The sequence below is a fragment of the Cucurbita maxima genome, unplaced genomic scaffold (assembly GCF_002738345.1).
Source record: "Cucurbita maxima cultivar Rimu unplaced genomic scaffold, Cmax_1.0 Cma_Scf00022, whole genome shotgun sequence".
Taxonomy (NCBI): Eukaryota; Viridiplantae; Streptophyta; class Magnoliopsida; order Cucurbitales; family Cucurbitaceae; genus Cucurbita; species Cucurbita maxima.
The window spans coordinates 252482-269380 of NW_019272038.1; the positions used below are offsets into that span (position 1 = coordinate 252482).

The 16899-nt window shown below is 36.2% G+C and overlaps 4 protein-coding genes and 1 non-coding gene across 5 annotated transcripts; 2 read left to right on the forward strand and 3 right to left on the reverse strand.

Annotated features, from left to right (window-relative positions):
* Positions 1 to 192: 192 nt before the first annotated feature.
* On the forward strand, positions 193 to 2237 carry LOC111496111 (protein kish-like). The gene is made up of 5 exons (XM_023146403.1): positions 193 to 486; positions 948 to 1003; positions 1104 to 1210; positions 1561 to 1595; positions 1923 to 2237. The coding sequence occupies exons 2-5, from the start codon at positions 1001 to 1003 to the stop codon at positions 1988 to 1990; spliced, it is 213 nt and encodes a 70-aa protein (XP_023002171.1). The 5' UTR covers positions 193 to 486; positions 948 to 1000; the 3' UTR covers positions 1991 to 2237.
* An 871-nt stretch (positions 2238 to 3108) lies between these two features.
* LOC111496106 (F-box/kelch-repeat protein At1g67480) lies at positions 3109 to 6954 on the reverse strand. The gene is made up of 4 exons (XM_023146398.1): positions 6829 to 6954; positions 5553 to 5624; positions 4599 to 5453; positions 3109 to 4264 (listed from the first exon to the last, which is right to left on the reverse strand). Exons 3-4 carry the CDS (start codon positions 5123 to 5125, stop codon positions 3637 to 3639), a joined length of 1155 nt encoding a protein of 384 aa, XP_023002166.1. The 5' UTR covers positions 5126 to 5453; positions 5553 to 5624; positions 6829 to 6954; the 3' UTR covers positions 3109 to 3636.
* Positions 6955 to 10670: 3716 nt separating this feature from the next.
* On the forward strand, positions 10671 to 14262 carry LOC111496452 (small ribosomal subunit biogenesis GTPase RsgA 1, mitochondrial). Its single transcript, XM_023146892.1, has 5 exons — positions 10671 to 11627; positions 12487 to 12708; positions 12829 to 13023; positions 13134 to 13327; positions 13924 to 14262. Exons 1-5 carry the CDS (start codon positions 10908 to 10910, stop codon positions 14111 to 14113), a joined length of 1521 nt encoding a protein of 506 aa, XP_023002660.1. The 5' UTR covers positions 10671 to 10907; the 3' UTR covers positions 14114 to 14262.
* Positions 14263 to 14738: 476 nt separating this feature from the next.
* LOC111496586 (60S ribosomal protein L17-2-like) lies at positions 14739 to 16635 on the reverse strand. Its single transcript, XM_023147074.1, has 7 exons — positions 16517 to 16635; positions 16382 to 16418; positions 16206 to 16246; positions 15490 to 15720; positions 15296 to 15398; positions 15129 to 15196; positions 14739 to 15046 (listed from the first exon to the last, which is right to left on the reverse strand). The coding sequence occupies exons 1-7, from the start codon at positions 16517 to 16519 to the stop codon at positions 14978 to 14980; spliced, it is 552 nt and encodes a 183-aa protein (XP_023002842.1). The 5' UTR covers positions 16520 to 16635; the 3' UTR covers positions 14739 to 14977.
* Positions 15808 to 15937, reverse strand: LOC111496655. The gene has a single exon (XR_002720496.1). It is a non-coding gene; the product is annotated as a small nucleolar RNA snoR74 (small nucleolar RNA).
* Positions 16636 to 16899: the final 264 nt, after the last annotated feature.

The window sequence follows — 16899 nt, forward strand, 5'->3', positions numbered from 1 at the left end:
ATGCAGGAAAACTATTAAATATATATTCAAGACTAGGTTTCACCGCGTCAAATTAAATAAAGAATTAATTTTTAATTAGGTTTTTATGAATTGGTAAAATATTAATTTTTAACTTTTTTTTTCTTTTTTCAAATATTATTTAACCTATTAAGAATCACATTAAAAATATTTGGAATGACTTTAAAAATCCCCTCGCACCAAGTATTCATTTGGTAACTGTAAAAAGTATAAAGTTCCTATAAAGCAATGGCCGATTCGCTGGAACTCGACTGAACTGCGTAATCCTTCGTCATTTCATTGACAACCGGAGGAAAGATCTGTCCCAGAAGCGCTTGTGCTCGCCGCTCTTCAAACCTTTGGCTGTTGGGAGGTCAACAAGTTCCTTTCCTCCCGTTCATTCGTTTCCGAAGGACTACGATCTGAGAATCTCTGCGGCTTGTATCAGACCCGCTGTTTCTTTTCTTAATAGCAATTTCTGTACTTTCTGTAAGTACTCTGTGATTTGTTTGAATTTGTGTTTTCAATGTTATTGGATTCGCCGTTTAAGATTTAGTTGGATTTAGGCTTTTAGATTAATGGGTTCGAACCAATTGTTTCTTGGATATCGAGAGATTCGGATCTTTGTTGGAGAAGGTTCATGTTTTAACATTGTTACCCATTCCCGATTCGTAAATTGAATTCAAGGTTTTCTCCTTCAGCTTTCAATATCTATGAGGAACTACATTTCGTGACAGTTTCTCACAGAGATTGTTTAGTTTAGCTTTGTGGTGCCCAAAATCTTAATGGAACTTCAAAATGGTGTATTTCTGTAAAAATCGAAGAGCCTAATTTATTTACTGTGGAGTTTTCGAATTACCAAGAGAGTTTGTCGTCAATCATGAATAATATGGATGTGTGTATTGAACTTCATTTCAGTCCGTTCCTAACTTATTTTATCCTATTTCTAGGTTGAATTGAATAGTGAAGATTGTTAGCGTGATTAATACCTGGCATTTTGAAAATGGTAAAGGACCCTGGTCTTTGGTGTGCGAACTATGAAAATAGTCATAGCTTGGATAACTAGGAGCGATTAATCGCTGACATGGTCGATGTTTGTTTTTCAGTCGGCTTTGTTCAATTTTCATTCGTTTCTGACAGTAATCCTACTGGGAATTTGTACCTGTACCTATGTGAAGATGCAGTTTCCTGCTATTCTTGAACAGAGAAATGGGTAATTTCTTCATTTCTCTTATGCTGTATACTGCATTGAGATAAATTTAAATAATCAGGTTTCGTGCATGTTGGCTAATTGGTTTTCATTTCATGTTGCTACTTTCTTTTCCTTCTCTCTAACGTAATTGGAACTAATTTGATGCTTGGAGAGACCACCATTCTTTCCTTTACCTCGTAAAATTGAATTTCCTATACAATATGTTAGGTGTTGATTGATTTATTATCATGGTGGTGCTATTGATCACCGACATTGATGTTCTTGGTGTGCGAAATCACTACCTCTTATGTTCGAAATACGATTACATTATAAATTCCATATCTTTTTTAATCGAGTTGTTCATCTGACAGGTTCCGTGGCTTCTTTTGGAAAGCAGCTAGAATAGGTAGGATTCTTGGTTAAATTTGCACAATTGCTCTATTGCATGAAAATATTTTTCTGGAACAATTTATTCATAAAACTGTAGAACATCTTAACTCTTTCTTTCTTCTTTTCTCTTTGGTTCTTCCAGCATTCGTCTCTCTTAATGAGACTGAATTTCTGATGTATTGCACCCAAAAAAAGTATTTAGCTTCTTTATTATTAAAAAAAACTCAGTAGCTTTTCGGCCTTTTAGATTTCTCTTGTTCATATTCGTATTTATATGCACAATCATTTGGCAAGAATAACAGTCATTATTATCTGACGGGGTGATGTTCTGTTTGTGAATCAGGTGAACGTTTGAGTCCTTGGGTAGCTGTGGGGTGCTTCTCAATGGGAGTCTCAATAATTTTCTTCTGAGCTATGCCTATATTCCCTGTTTTGTGGTTTATTTAGCATGTGTGTGCCTTACAGTCTTTATTTTAGTAAGAGGGTCTTTGAAGTTAGATTTCTGTAGTGACATGGTTGAAAGCTATTTAAATCCATTTATAAATACACGAGCATTCCATTACAAGTTGTTTTGCTTGCTATGCATCCTCAAAACTGCCAAAGAGGAAGATCATTGTTGTGTTACATTTCTCATCAGAAAACAAAAGAGTTTTGTTTTCTTTTGTGCATTATACTTCTACTTAAGACACATACCACTGATGTTCTATCACTTGAGGTAGGCAGCAGTCTAGATAGTTGTTGAGTTGAAAATAGAGGGGGATCGAGCCAAAGTTCAAAAATACCAAGTTTCTGCTTGATTTTGAAGACTTAAGCTGTATTTCCATTTGTGTCGAAGCGGCTTCTCGCTGCTTCGACTGGTTTTTGCAATCTCTTTTCTCCAACTTTAGTATGTGCTTCATCTCGAATCACAGCTCCCTTTCCTTCGCCGCATCTCATTTTCATGGCCTATTTCCAACAATCCTTGAATCTCTGGTCTGATGGTTGTATAATAGCATGTTGATCTACATTAACTTCGGCCTTTAAGTAAAGGACTTGAAGTTCAAAGAGCCATTGAAATGGAGTGTTGTAGTAGACATTTTATCTACACCGTTGATTCTAGCAATGCTGGTTTGAATATAGGTAGTGAATTGGAGGTGAAAGTGAACCAGAATGGATCTCATGGCTCTTTCTCGTTATTCTAGTTCATGGTTTCTCTTGACTATATAGTTCATCCGGGGGAGAGATCGAGCTTTAAAAATAGAAATGGGTGTTGTTTCTGTAACGTTATTTGTCATCGTAGTTCTCTTTACTGGAAAAATCAAGCAGGAATAGTTTTGGCCATCTTTTTCATGGACTGCTGTATAACCTCCCTCCACATAGGCGGCAGGTCAGTGTAAATAGATTTATGAGTTAAATCTGTGTATACACCTTTGTGTTGGTAAAGGTTATAATACAGTATCCACACACACACACACACAAAAATTAACATAGGATTTGATATTTAAGGCTTATTTGAGTAGAGGTAAGAGATTCAAATTTTTGGTCACGGAAAAGTTAATCATTCACCAGATACCATATTTACATATTATGTACAAATTTCAATCTTTCATGCATCTTCTTAACATGGGATTAGCTTCTAAAAACTCAATTCCCTGCAGTAGGGGTTGGATATCATACCACACATCAATCTTCTCAAACAGAAGGTTCTAAGTTCGAACTTCAAAGGCTTGCATAGCCCGCAACCGACCAGACGATTACCGGGTTCAGCTGACACCTTCGACTTCACTTGACATGATTTGATCAGCAATCTACATTTTCTATGAGTAGCAGCAGCAAGTTGAAGCAATGTAAAGATTGCTTCATGAGTTTCTATCTATCTGGATTGCAGGCTTGTTTGAAAACAAACATCATCAAAGGATTGATTCTCCACTAGATCATTAAGATAAAAATGATGTTTTAAATGATTGACCAAATCATTCATTGTCAGATAATAGAAATGAAGGATGAATTAGAATCAGATAACAAACGAGTCAAACTGGATAAAAAGTGACTTTCACTCTAAAATGACACTTCCATTGTCAAACCTTGATGGTCACACTGCACAAGCACAAGCCAGATGGTTTTATGTCTGAGGTCTTCCATTCCGAACCCGGAGCTGCATTTGGATCGTACAACAAAGTACGGTATTCGGGTTCGTTCTTCAAAGAGAAGAGCAACAGCTTCCCGTCCAATATGCCAAACCGAAATCCAATGCTAGAGCTACCAGTTAATGGAACTGGTACCATCTTCCATGAATTATCCTCTGGATTGAACATAGATAGCTTTCGTTGGTTCTTCCATTCCATACAGAAGAGTTTCTTACCTACTACAGCATGAGCAGTGACCATTACACAACCATTCTTCATCTCGTACCAACTATGTCTCTTGGGATTGTACACATCGACGAACCTCGAATTTCCAATGGTGAAGCTCGACCTTCCACCCATGACGTACAGCTTACCGTCAAATCCACATGCAAAACAGCCTGATCGAGGGCGGCGGAGGCTTTCGATTAGAGTCCACTTGTCAGTTTCGGGGTCATACACCTCAGCACTCGATAGATTGTCGCCTTCTATCCCATAGCCTCCAACCACATAGACAATTCCATCAACAGCAGCACAACCAAAATCATGTCGAGCTACGTTCAAATTGGCTAATTTGCTCCACCTGCATCCATGTTTGAAGAAGTCACATGACTAACTAGTGAAAACCCAACTCTACTTTCCCCGTAGCAAGCAGAGATTAAAAAGCAATCATAAACAGAAGCTGAATCCACTATAACTACAAATAAAGAAGCGCCTTCTTAACAGTCAACACTACCATAAACATGGAGTGTGTTGAAATTAATAGCAGCGAGATTTCAAATTCTTTTTTTTTTATATCAAGAAAAATCATTGTATATAATTATAAAAATAAAAAATAATTGAATAACGTTAATCATAATGAGTATAAAAGCAACTTCTTGGAATATATGTTTCTAAGGTTAACATGGATAACAGACCTGTTAAGGCAAGAATCATATTGATAAACGTCAGATGATACAGAATCAGTCCCGTCAGCAATCGAATAACCAGCTATGACAAGAAGCTTCCCGTTCAAAACCACCACTTCAAAACCAGCCTTCACTGCCCCAGGCATCGGGGGAAGAATTCGGAATTTGTGTTCTACACAATCAAATACTTCCCAGTGGCACTCCTTCCTTTCAGTATCCATAGTTAAGAAGTACAGCCACTCCTCAACAGCACCAGCTAATTTCCTCTCGGTTAAGAAATCCTTGCCTTTAATGAATGACCTCCAATTCTTGCAGACACCAGCCATAGATGGGTGGCTAGAACGTGGAACCAGGGCAAGGCACAGTTTTGCGACATCATCGGGCAAACCAGGAAAGAGAGACTTGTCAGACTCATAATCAAACTGAGAGGATCTGGTATCGCTTTTCGAATGACTAACTGAATTCTTTTTAACAGTGTTGATGATGCACATGTTTATTTCTGTGAACCTCTTCTTTCCAGAAATGAATCCAGGCATTATACAAATAAAGTAACCAATTAAATCATGTACAACGACGACTGTTCTTCTTCAACAGTATTGCTCAAACAGTCCAATAACTTGATTGAGTTCAATTAAAGAAATTCGTGATATCCTTTACTAATTGGGATTCTGCAAGACCAAGGCATAAAGGAAGTTGCAGAACGGATCACTTGAGCAGCAAATGCAGAGGACTTTCTGTGTCTTGTCCAATCTGATTCAAAGTCCATGCCAGAAAACTCACGCTTATATTTACTAGATATGGCAGTATGAGTGATGCTCTGCAACTTTATAGAGTTCCCTCTTTCTATATGCATTGCCAAAATACCTACACATCGTGCAGCATAAAGCTTATAACCCAAGTTCTCGTGAAAGTGACAGCTGATGAGCATGCATGCACAGTGTCAGATTTGAAAGAAAAACATACCAGTCAATGCCATAGAACTCGCCAAGTTAGCCCCCCATGACTTCCATTTGAAAATAGAGAGAAACTGAAAGTCTGAAATATGGAAAGTCATAAAGATTAGACGCTTAATATCAAAGGCAAATACAAATCGATTGATTATTACTTTTAAGTCCACAAGAATTATAAGTTCCAAGCTTAAAATGATATGAAAAGGATATAAAACCAAAACGAGTTCATATCATTTGAGCTTATCTTTCAACTGTAACGACCCAGATCCACCGCTAGAAGATATATATGGTATATATGGTATCAGAGCCAATCACCAGACGATGTGCCGCCCTTCTCGCTGTTCCCCGAATGGGGTAGACACAAGACGGTGTGCAAGTAAGGACGCTGGGCCCCAAAGGGGGTGGTTTCAACAGAGGTAGAAGGAGAAGCAAAAAAAAAAAAAGAAAAAAAAAATGCACAAACAAGCGACACATGCATGGGCCAAAAAGACTCGTCAACTCCGAGTATTGGGTTTGACATGTTTTCTTATTCAGTAATCGAAGAGTGAGAATGGCGATGCCGAACAAAGTGACGGTATATATCTCAGCAGCTTCTTCATAATGAAGCAGATAGAAGCCGAGCGTAGCAGAGATATGGTGGAAAATACAAGCAAAGCAGCCAAACAAGTTGGATCCAAAAGTCCCCTTCAAGAGGGTACAAGACAAAAGCTCTTCAACCGGATCTGGAATCAATTAATCTTCTACACAGACACTGAACTCAAGAATTGAATAAAAGTAAAAGAATCCCTCAACATTATAGAATCGCGAAAAACAAGATGAACCAGGAAAAGTTAAGCTGTTCGTTCTCAAAGACCAACAAAACTTCCATCGCATCAAAATCACAACCATCAGAAACGATATAGATACATGAACACTGAACTCAGAAATTGAGCCGACAATTCAAGACCCTAAAAAATCAATGAACAGCAGAATCTAGAGCAAGCAAAACAATGGCAAAGCATAAACAGCCGCATAAACACAACAACACAGCATTGCATAGGATTTAACAAGCTGCACAGCTACGAAGTACAAAAACAAGCCACTTCACCCCTCGCCTCCACAAAATTACGAACAAGAACCACACAAATCCAAACTCCATGGATACAAAGATCCAGTGAAGTAAACTGATCTAAGACAGAAAATAAAAGAAAAAGCCACTAGATCTGCAGCAAACACAAGCCGGAATCGAAAGAGGAAAAAAAAAAGCATAAATCAATACAGTAGATTCAAGATCAGAAAGAAAAGATTACCAGAGAGGCGGCAGCAGCAGCAGGAGCAGCAAAGAGGGTTGTTGAGAGATTTGAAAAAAATGAAGAAGATGTGGTTGGTCTCTAGGGTGGGGCTGAGATTGAAGAGGATTTATAGAAAACCAAAAATAGGAATGAAAAAAAAAAAGAAGAGGATAAAACTGACAGAACCGAACCACGTCAGAATGAGATTTTCCGCGCAATTGCTGGCCAAGACACGAAGGAGACGATAATTGTCGTCTTTTGTGTTCCCCCGAATTAAGGAATTAGCGAAATAAAACAATTTAATTAATTAGTTAATTACCTGTTTCTAATTTTATTATGTTATTTTTAACCTTAATCTTCAGCTAAGCTTTCTTTGATCATGAGATTAATTTAGTAATTTCGCAAACCACAAGCAATTTTCACAACTAAGCAAAAATTAAATTAGTAAAATAATCAATACAATTTCCACATAAATCTATAATATTATTATATTAAGATTCAAAAATCGCCTCATTTTTTCCAAACAAAATTAATCCCACGGAATTTTTTATTTAATTTAATCATAAAAATATTTTAGTTTTATTAATTTTCAAAATATAAATTTCTATATTTTTTATATTGATTTTACCACATTAATATACAAATATGTGTACCAAAATAATTTTTTTTAAAAATACTCATTTTGTCCACCTCATCTTTACCATATTTAAATTATTTTTATTAATTTTTTAATGAATTTACCATGTGCCCTTATTTAGTTATTATTCGCACATCAATAACTTTATTTTAGTATTGCTAAGTCGGAATATTGCCCAAAAAGTCTTTGAAAATTAATAAAACGTTTTTAAAAATAAGTGAATTTATATGGTATATTTTGTTGATCGTGTAAATTTTACCATTTGAATTTTAGAAAATCTTAAATCAATAAAAATTTTCGTTAGGGCTTCAATTAAATAATTATTCGAGAAGAAAAACATTAGGTTATAAAATAATTAAAATACCAATTTCAAGAATTTCCCTCAAATGGAAATAGAGGGGCATATATATATATATAGTTTTATTTCCTTCAATAATTGGAGGGTAACATTACAAAATTGCCCCTAACTCAATATCGACAAATGTCATTCATAATGGGGGAAAAAGTCAAAAAGGAAATGAAGAAAATAACAGGAGGGACGGCAAGTTGGGCAATAATTACTTAATTAGACAAATAATCACTTTATTTATGGCTTCAACGATTTATACCTACCTCCCAAATTGGACTTTCTTCCTTAAAAATATACTAATTTTATCCAAACAATCCTCCTTAATTCATTTTACCTACTTTATTAGGTAACACTTTTCCATCTTTAATTCTAATCTTTTAATTTCATTCCATTTTAAATAATTCTATTCTTCCATCCAATCTAATTGGATAATTTAAGTTTTATTTAATAATTTTTTTTAAATCGTTACTTATATTATTTTATCATAATTAACTTCTAAATATAACCTTAAATAAATGAAAATAAACAAATTAATTTTTTCTTGGGAAGATATCTCTGGAGATATTAAATTTTAGGTCGAGTAAACGTGGCTTAAGCTGGACTCTTGATTCGCATGGATTGCGTTGCATTTGGATTCCAAATGACAGAGACGAGCGATTTTGGTTGGCAATGCTCGTTACAAATATTATTCAGAGGAATTACCACAAAAAAAAAAAAAACCTTGTGGAATTAGAACAACAACAATTAAACTCTACCTGGATTTCACTTTCCTCGGTTTGCTGCAATTCCGTGAACCTTGGACCTCGGATTTTCTTCTGCTTTTGGCGAAGAATTACGAGTGGAGGGGAAAAAAGAGAGCGTCGATTTCTGTTCATAATCGGAAGAAGACAGCAGCGACGTCGACGCAAATGGAGGTCAGATTCGATGGCGATCGGCGCTGGTGAGCGTAGTGGTCCTCGTGAGAGGAAGGAGCGACGGTCAAATCAAAATTGGAGGGGGCTGAGTTGAAATTGACGGCGTATGGCGTGGATTGTGGAATGACGAAGGTGGAGGGCCCCGTTCGAGCGGCCAAATTGTAGCGACCGCCATTGATGGAACTCGCTAGGGCTTTTTTTAAGACCCCATTCCTTCGATAGAGACGAGCGCTTCACCTCCATTCCCACTCTTCCACGTCATTGTGGACGTCTTATTTTCCATTATTTGGACACGTCGCTTCTATTTTGTTTATCCATATATTAATATCATCCATTTTTGTTAAATTATTTTTAAAGTAAAAAATGAACGAGTTATTTCAAAGTTAATATAAATGAGATGTATTTTTTATAATATAATTTAAAAAATATTAAAATTTAAATCCTTAATCTATTTAAATGCCTACGGGCGTTGATTGGACTTGAACAATCCGAATAAAAAAATAAAGTGATTTTATTGAAGAAAAAAAAAATACAAGTTTTCGATATGGACTATCGGAATTGCTTATCGGTAGATTTCGAGACCCAATTGCTTAGTCTATCCCTTTTTTCATTTTTTATGTTTTATTTGTCACTTAAAAAATTAAATAAATAAAGTTGACCTTTAAGGATATGCTTGTGGGGGTTTAGATAAGCTATCGATTTGGATCCACCTCAATCCTTTTAATTATAAAATTTTCAAATTAAACTAAATTCGATTAGGTCATAATTAAATAAATAGAAGGGATGTCTCAAATTAAAAAAAATATTAATTTTTCGATTTTTTTTCTTTTTTTGAAAAATAGGAGTGGGAACACTTTATTTAGAGGAGAAAACATTTTTAATAATTACGAGATTAAATTATTTTATTTTTTGAATATTATGGTATAATATATTTAACATGAAAATCACAAAAATTTAAAAGAGGATAGAGAATTTTGAAATTTAAAAAAAAATATGAAATTTAATTTGGAAATTTTTGATAGGCCGGAGAGTGTTTGGTTAATGGATTAATTCGAGGGCACGTTTTCATTCAGAAATAGATAAGTCGATCAAAATTATTAAATTAGTTGACTTCTAAATTATGAAAAGTCAAACCAATATTTATAGTTATACGTATGGATGGATGAATAAGTGATTAAAACATTTTAAAATGTAAAAAAAGAATGAGGAGAACGTTATTTAAAATAGTTTTATATGTTGTTAATTTCAAATATGGCTGTGGCTTAAGACACAAAAAAGGTGGCTCCACGGGTTCCGAGAGGGTACAGTCGTTGATATTGGAATGGTCAAAAGTGCATAAACAGCGATGAGGCCCAACCTTCCGCACCTCACTTCAAAGTGGCGTCTCTTTTTTTTAAGCAACCCATCACCAACCATAGTCTAGTCACCTTATATTCTTCCAATTATTATTATTCTTTTTTTTATTTTTAAAATTATTTTCAACTATTTTTTACTAGATAACCCAACTTTATTAATCAAAGTAATTCGTAAGAATATATATATTTTTAGAAAGAAGACGGGTTGAGTGGTAGAGATAATAATTTTAAAATTAAATCACGCGTTTAAATATATTTAGATGTATCTCATTGTGTGACTAATACATTTATAAACTTTTAAATTTTATATTTAAACTATATTTTACCTTTTTTTTTTAATTTTAATTGATATATATATATATATATATATATATATATTAAGGAAAATAAGACTTAAATTTTTAATACGTTTGTGAATTTAAAAAGATTTCGAATAAATAATAAAAAATTCAAGAACTCCTTCTAGGCAAAAACGGGGTTGGGCCTCTATAAGAAAGACTAAAGAGAGCCCACAAATAAATGGGCCTAGCTCATCATTCAAATGTGTTAAATGGGCTGCGCTTGACCCTGTATGGCCCATTTTAGTCATACGACAAGTAGTTCTGGACGGGAACGACAATTGGCTCCGCTTTGGTATGGAAGGTTCGACCGTCGGATTCTCACCTAAATGCCTTCATCTTCTCCGGTGGAAGATATATTTGCTCTAGATTCAACGATGACGAAGATAAAGATGTCTTGAATATTCATTTTCGAGTTGAGTCTGAGTTATTCTAGGAGTGAATTCGTTTTAGTTTCGAATTTTGTTCAATCTCAGAAGTCGATATCTGAATTTGGTTACCTTCATGGCGATTGCTTCCATTTCTATGCTCCGCCACCACTCCACCTCCATCGCTGCCATTGCATCAGTCCCGGCCTTCGGAAATGTTCTACGGCGATGCTTCAACGTCCGATGCCTCTCAGTCGTTGCCAAACAGCATAACCCTAACAATGTCTCCAATAAACCTCCGCCAAGCAAGAATCTACTCCGAGCTAAACATACTTTCAAGAATTATTCGTCTCTTGCACCGGTTCTCTCTCCCCAAGATATTCCTCCTCTCTCCGAATCTCAAGCCATCGGCACCGTTGCTGCTGCTCAAGCTAATTTCATGCGCGTAATTGTTCAGTCGCTTCCTTCTCGGCTTTCTGTCAGCTCGAACAACGATTCGGAGCTTTCTGGAAGCTCAGAAGGCGATTCTTCGGATTCTTCTCGCCTTGGAATTGAGTTGCTCTGCGTAGTGAAGGCGGTGCTGAAGAAGATAAAGAGGAGAGTGTTAGTCGGGGACAAGGTGGTCGTTGGTTCCATTGATTGGGTGGACCGCAGGGGAATGATCGAGAATGTCTTCCAAAGAAGCTCGGAGATCCTTGATCCTCCGGTAGCCAATGTGGACCATTTGCTTGTGCTCTTCTCCATAGATCAGCCGAAGTTAGAGCCGTTTACACTTACAAGGTTTCTAGTGGAAGCAGAGTCTACTGGAATTCCCCTGACGCTGGGTCTCAATAAATTGGAACTCGTCGATGAAGAGGTTAGAGTTTGAATCTTATACTTACTAAGCTCTCTGATCATAACTATTTTGGTCGCTTAGGCTATATATGAAATCTCTAGCATCATCCACCAATACTTTTTCTCATGAATACGAGTAATGACAGATTTTTGAACATGAAGGATTTTCTGAACACCTGAAACTCAACTTAATCTCCGAAGGTTTAATATCGTGTGAAAAGAGGATTCAAAGTTCATGTTCTGGTCCTACAATGTAGCCATGGTAATTTAGCAACTTCTGTTCATAATTTGGAAATGTGAAGGTATAAACGAGCTTCAATGAAAGCATGCTCTAGTCCTACTACTCGACGAAAAACAAAGAGAACAAACCTTACAAATCTCTCTTAATTAGTGGAAACAATAGAGAAATAGCATGAAAAAAGTGCTTCAATTCTATTTTGTGTATTGAGATGAGAAATTTACATGTATTTGTAGGACCTAATCCACTGATTAGACTACTAACCTTACAATCTCTCTTACCAACCCCACTAAGTGTCTAAGTCAGGTCCCTCCTAATTACAAGCCACTACCCTAAATGAGTGGCACTAATATCAATTGACTAAGTCAAATTACTTGATCAGTAAGTTTTCACTAGTCTTTAACTCTACCGATACCCCACAAGCCCGTTGCTTAATTGTCAACCACAGTTATGTTATAATTTTTGCTACTTTGCTCTGTACATAAACTTTGTTCTTGCTTCCTTGACATATTGCATACTCTCTAGTTTTGGATCCTGCTTGAATCTTTCTAGGAGAGCAGTGATTGTTCAAAGTTTCTTGTAACTATGCATGCATGCATTTCCTTTCTTCATGCTGACAGTTATTAGGAATGGCATATTGCAGACAGTAGTTTCTTGGAAGTCCAGACTGCGCAGCTGGGGCTATGACCCCCTTTTTTGCAGTGTTCAAACCAGGATTGGACTTGATTCCCTAGCATATATTTTGAGAGATCAAACTACAGTTATTGTGGGTCCAAGTGGAGTTGGGAAATCAAGTCTCATCAATGCTCTGAGAAGCAATAACCGTGCTGCTGATGCTGTAGAGGGAGATAATTGGTTTGATCCCGTGTGTTCAATCATTCTTTCAATTTCAACTTTGTTGTTTTTGTTGATTAGTGCATTAATTCTGGGGCTTTCTTGATCACTCGGCTCTAAAGGTTTGTATATTTTTCTGGTCTATTCACAGATTCGAGATAGCAAGTGGTTTGAGGATCAGCGTGTTGCAGAAGTTTCGACAAGAAGCGGTAGAGGGAAGCATACTACCCGTCATGTTTCTCTCCTACCGTTGATGGGAGGGGGCTATCTTGCAGATACTCCTGGTTTTAACCAGCCTAGTTTGATGAAAATAACCAAGCAATCGCTTGCCCAAGCCTTCCCTGAGGTGTACATCATTACTCAGCAATGTTGACCATCATTACCAATGCTTATAATTTCAGGCATAAATTTCAACTTCTGTGGAATTTCTTGTGTTGAACTAACTTCTTTGTACAGATCCGGAACAAGCTTCTTGCCAGTGAACCTGCTAAATGCTCTTTTAACGATTGCTTACATCTTGGCGAACCGGGTTGTGTTATTAATGGAGATTGGGAGCGATATCAATACTATTTCCAACTTCTTGATGAAATCAGGATTAGGGAAGAATTCCAGTTGAGAACATTCGGAACGAAAAGAGAGGGGGATGTAAGGTATGTTTACCTTAGAGATTGTGAATAATTACGCTAAAATATTGCTTCTTTGATCTGTGCTTGAGAGGGCTAATACATTAAATAGAATCCATTGATCTGCGATGTTATTTCCTTTCAGCATTTATTTATTTATTTTAAACAAATTAGAACGCTAAACGTTGAAAGGGAATGTCTGCAAATGTTTTGGAAATGTGCCTTCGATCATTTGGCAATACTGCTGTGACTTTTCTAGTAATAAGGAAGTAGAGACCCCATCTTAGCTGCTTTCTCTAAGCATGTATCAGTTCGATATCCTAATTACTTTCGAGGATCTCATTTTGTGCAACAAAGATTATTAATCACATTTGATAAAATTTTCTGATTGCAGTTTTATATCCATTTATATTCATTTAGCATATGTGATACTTCTTCGGTTTTTGGGGCGTTGTTGTCGAAAGGAACTATTAACTTGTTTATGTGAATGGCTCCAATAATCTTCCTACTGACCTTATGCCTTTCTTGATATATATAATATTGAGTGGTTAACTAAAATCCTTCTTGATTCTCATATGAGACGAATCCAAAACTAAAGTGATGGAAGGAATTTTTCTTAACAGGATTAAGGTTGGAGATATGGGTGCTCAGCAAGCAGAACCGAGGTTGGAGCTCAAGAAGCATAGGAGACAATCTCGTAAGAGAGTGAACCAGTCGATACTCAACGAGTTGGACGAGTTGGAAGACGAAGATGACGACTCATCGGAGGAGGATGATCCCATTTTGAGGGCAATGAGGAATGAAAACAACTAGGAGCAAAGCCATCAGCAGCATCTATAAACCCCCCAGTGTATATACTTTCCTTTTACTTCTCCGACTCTTACATGCTGAATAAACTTGCTAAGAAAATTGACGATTTCAGAATTCTAATGCTAAATTTCATGTTCTAAACGTTTTTCACATTGATTAGATGCTCTTTTTCCATCTATAACGAAAACTGAGATTCCTCTGGTCAATGTCCCATCCATATTCTTTCTAATCATTTGTAAATTTACTCCGCAAGTGTTATTTATTAACATAAAACATTTTTTTTATAACAATATAATAATATTATACAAGTTTAACCATAATTCTGTTTTGTCTAAATAGATATTTTGACCTGTATAATAGTAATTACATTCTAGTTTGTTATAAAAATTCTTTAAACTAATTATCAATATAGAATAGTTCAATAATGAATGCTACACAAAATTAAATCGAAAAATCTTAAGTGTTTTTGTGTACCATCTATGGACAAACCTGATAATTAAATTGAACTATGCTTAAGTCGATAAATCTATCGAGCTCGGATTTTGGAAGTTTGATTATATTAATGTCACTATTATTTATTTGTTAGTTTAGCGGAAGGAGACCAATAGTGGCCACTGACTATGCCATGGGGGGGTCAATCTGATCTAATTATGAAAAATTGAATCGAACTATCATAATGTGATAGCAACTTGAACTGGAAGAGGTTCCGAGTATAACATGTCGCACAAAGCATCTAAATCATAATACCTCGTTCTATATAGTGAGACTGCACTGTAAAACTCACTTCAAAAAAGAAACTGCACTGTAAAACTCACTTCAAAAAAGAAACTGCACTGTAAAACCCACATCAAAATTTGTATTTTTGATTCAAGAAGAAGCACCGCTTCGGATCGCTCGACCTTTCTTCGATTTGCCAGTAGCCAGCTGAGTCTCAGGCTGTAAAATCATGAACAATAAGAAAGCAATCTATCTATATCCTTCACAGCACAAATGTAAATTAGGCAATCTAATTGGTTACCTCCTTCTTAACAGGCTCTTCTTTCTCAGACAAAATCAACTCAATATGGCAAGGAGAAGACATGTATGCTGCCAATCAAAAGGAAAACAAAGGGCAAGGAAATGTCAGGCAGGATGTTTAAACAGACATCAAGAGAAAAAAATAAGCTAACTGAAATTAGAACATACGGTTGATTCTTCCGTGAGCACGGTAAGTACGACGTCTTTGCTTCTGAGCTTGGTTTACTTGGATGTGAGATACGTGGAGCAAATCAACATCCAGACCCTTTACCTGAAAGAACATAATACTTGTAAGCAACAGTGAAAAAACTGAACTTATGAGCAACAGTTTAGAGTGAAACTAAACAGGAATTATTACATACTTCAGCGTTACTCTCGGCATTCACAAGCAAATCTAGAATAAACTTGGCAGATTTGACAGGCCAGCGCCCTTGGCCATTGGAATGCCTGTTCTTTGCTTGGGCAGTTCGTCCAACACCACCACAGAAGCGACGAAAAGGAATGGCCTGTTTGTGGGCAAGTACATCCTCTAGATACCTCTTGGCCTTGACCAGCGGCAACTTCCTGATGGCATGGGCAGTTTCCCTTGTGTTCTACAATATAAAGATTAACATGTTATTGTCGTTAGTATGATCAACAACATGATGTACAGAAATATGCAAGTCAAGATACAAGCTGAAATATGTCGCATCATTTACTGAACCTTCTGACACTATGGGTTACAGAGGTTCACCCAATAACAATGCATATATTTTCCCTGAAGTTTACGAGAGCTCTGTTCACATAAGGCAACAGAAGCCCTGCTTTTATCATCAGGTTACACAGAAGCATATCATGGAAAGCTAGACGATGTCGGGTTAATGCGAGTGGCAAAAAACATAAGGATTCAGCACTTCTTTTCAGGTCTGGAAAAGGCGAAAGCTCACATATATTATCACTTATCCAATCAATTACTTGCGCCGGAAAGGAAATATGACCCTGAATCAAACATTTTGTACATCGGAAAGAAGTAGAAAACAATTCATGGAAACTAAGTAAGAAAATATCAAAGCTCGAAATGGTGAGGAATTAAACCTACCTTAAAGTGGACTCTGAGGTCCGAACCTCTGGCTTTGCAGGCTGAAAAGAGAAAGAACGAAGTGTCAGTTCAAGGCAAGAATATCAATGAAGCCATAAAATTCAATCCGATAGAAGATAAACAAAAGAAATGCAGAGCTTCAAACAGAAGTCGATCGAAATCCACAAGAAACATACACTTGGTGGGATTGTCGGGTTCCCTCGAGTACTTAACCTGCAACAATGAACATAAACAGAAACTCAAGATTATCGCTCACTTAGACCTCATATGACATTATTATGAAGAATAAAACAAGAGGATAGAAGACGAACCATAGCGATGCCTGCAACTTCGGCTTCTGAAAAACAGTTGAATTACGCGGTGACCGAGGAAGAAGAAGATGTGCTTAAATTAGGTTTATAAGCAGAGAAGGACAAACTCCACAAAGCCCTAAAAAGTCAAAAGGGGCTTAAGACCAACCCTATTTCTGGTTTGGGCTCTCATGGGCTTGGCCCATTTTGCATATTTCTAGTATTTTTTTTAATAGTTTAACAAAATATTACTTTTAAAAAAAATAAATAATAATAATTACAAATTTTATTATCATCACTTGCAAAACGAATCCCACATTTTAGTTGAAATTATTTTTTAAAAAATGTCAATAATATGTTAAATAAAATATTTGCAAATCTAACATTGTTGTTTTTTTCTTCTT

Bases quoted from the DNA above. Each gene is read 5' to 3' on its own strand.
- LOC111496111 (XM_023146403.1), top strand. The intron at 1,211-1,560 runs GTAATTTCTTCA...TTCATCTGACAG, and splicing joins ATTCTTGAACAGAGAAATGG to GTTCCGTGGCTTCTTTTGGA. The intron at 1,596-1,922 runs GTAGGATTCTTG...TTTGTGAATCAG, and splicing joins TTGGAAAGCAGCTAGAATAG to GTGAACGTTTGAGTCCTTGG.
- LOC111496106 (XM_023146398.1), bottom strand. From the start codon at position 5,125: ATGCCTGGATTCATTTCTGGAAAGAAGAGGTTCACAGAAATAAACATG. The intron at 4,265-4,598 runs GTCTGTTATCCA...ACATGGATGCAG, and splicing joins TATGATTCTTGCCTTAACAG to GTGGAGCAAATTAGCCAATT.
- LOC111496452 (XM_023146892.1), top strand. From the start codon at position 10,908: ATGGCGATTGCTTCCATTTCTATGCTCCGCCACCACTCCACCTCCATC. The intron at 12,709-12,828 runs GTGTGTTCAATC...GTCTATTCACAG, and splicing joins GAGATAATTGGTTTGATCCC to ATTCGAGATAGCAAGTGGTT. The intron at 13,328-13,923 runs GTATGTTTACCT...TTTTCTTAACAG, and splicing joins AAAAGAGAGGGGGATGTAAG to GATTAAGGTTGGAGATATGG.
- LOC111496586 (XM_023147074.1), bottom strand. The intron at 15,399-15,489 runs GTATGTAATAAT...ATGTTCTTTCAG, and splicing joins ATGCCGAGAGTAACGCTGAA to GTAAAGGGTCTGGATGTTGA. The intron at 15,047-15,128 runs GTAACCAATTAG...ATGATTTTACAG, and splicing joins AAGAGCCTGTTAAGAAGGAG to CCTGAGACTCAGCTGGCTAC.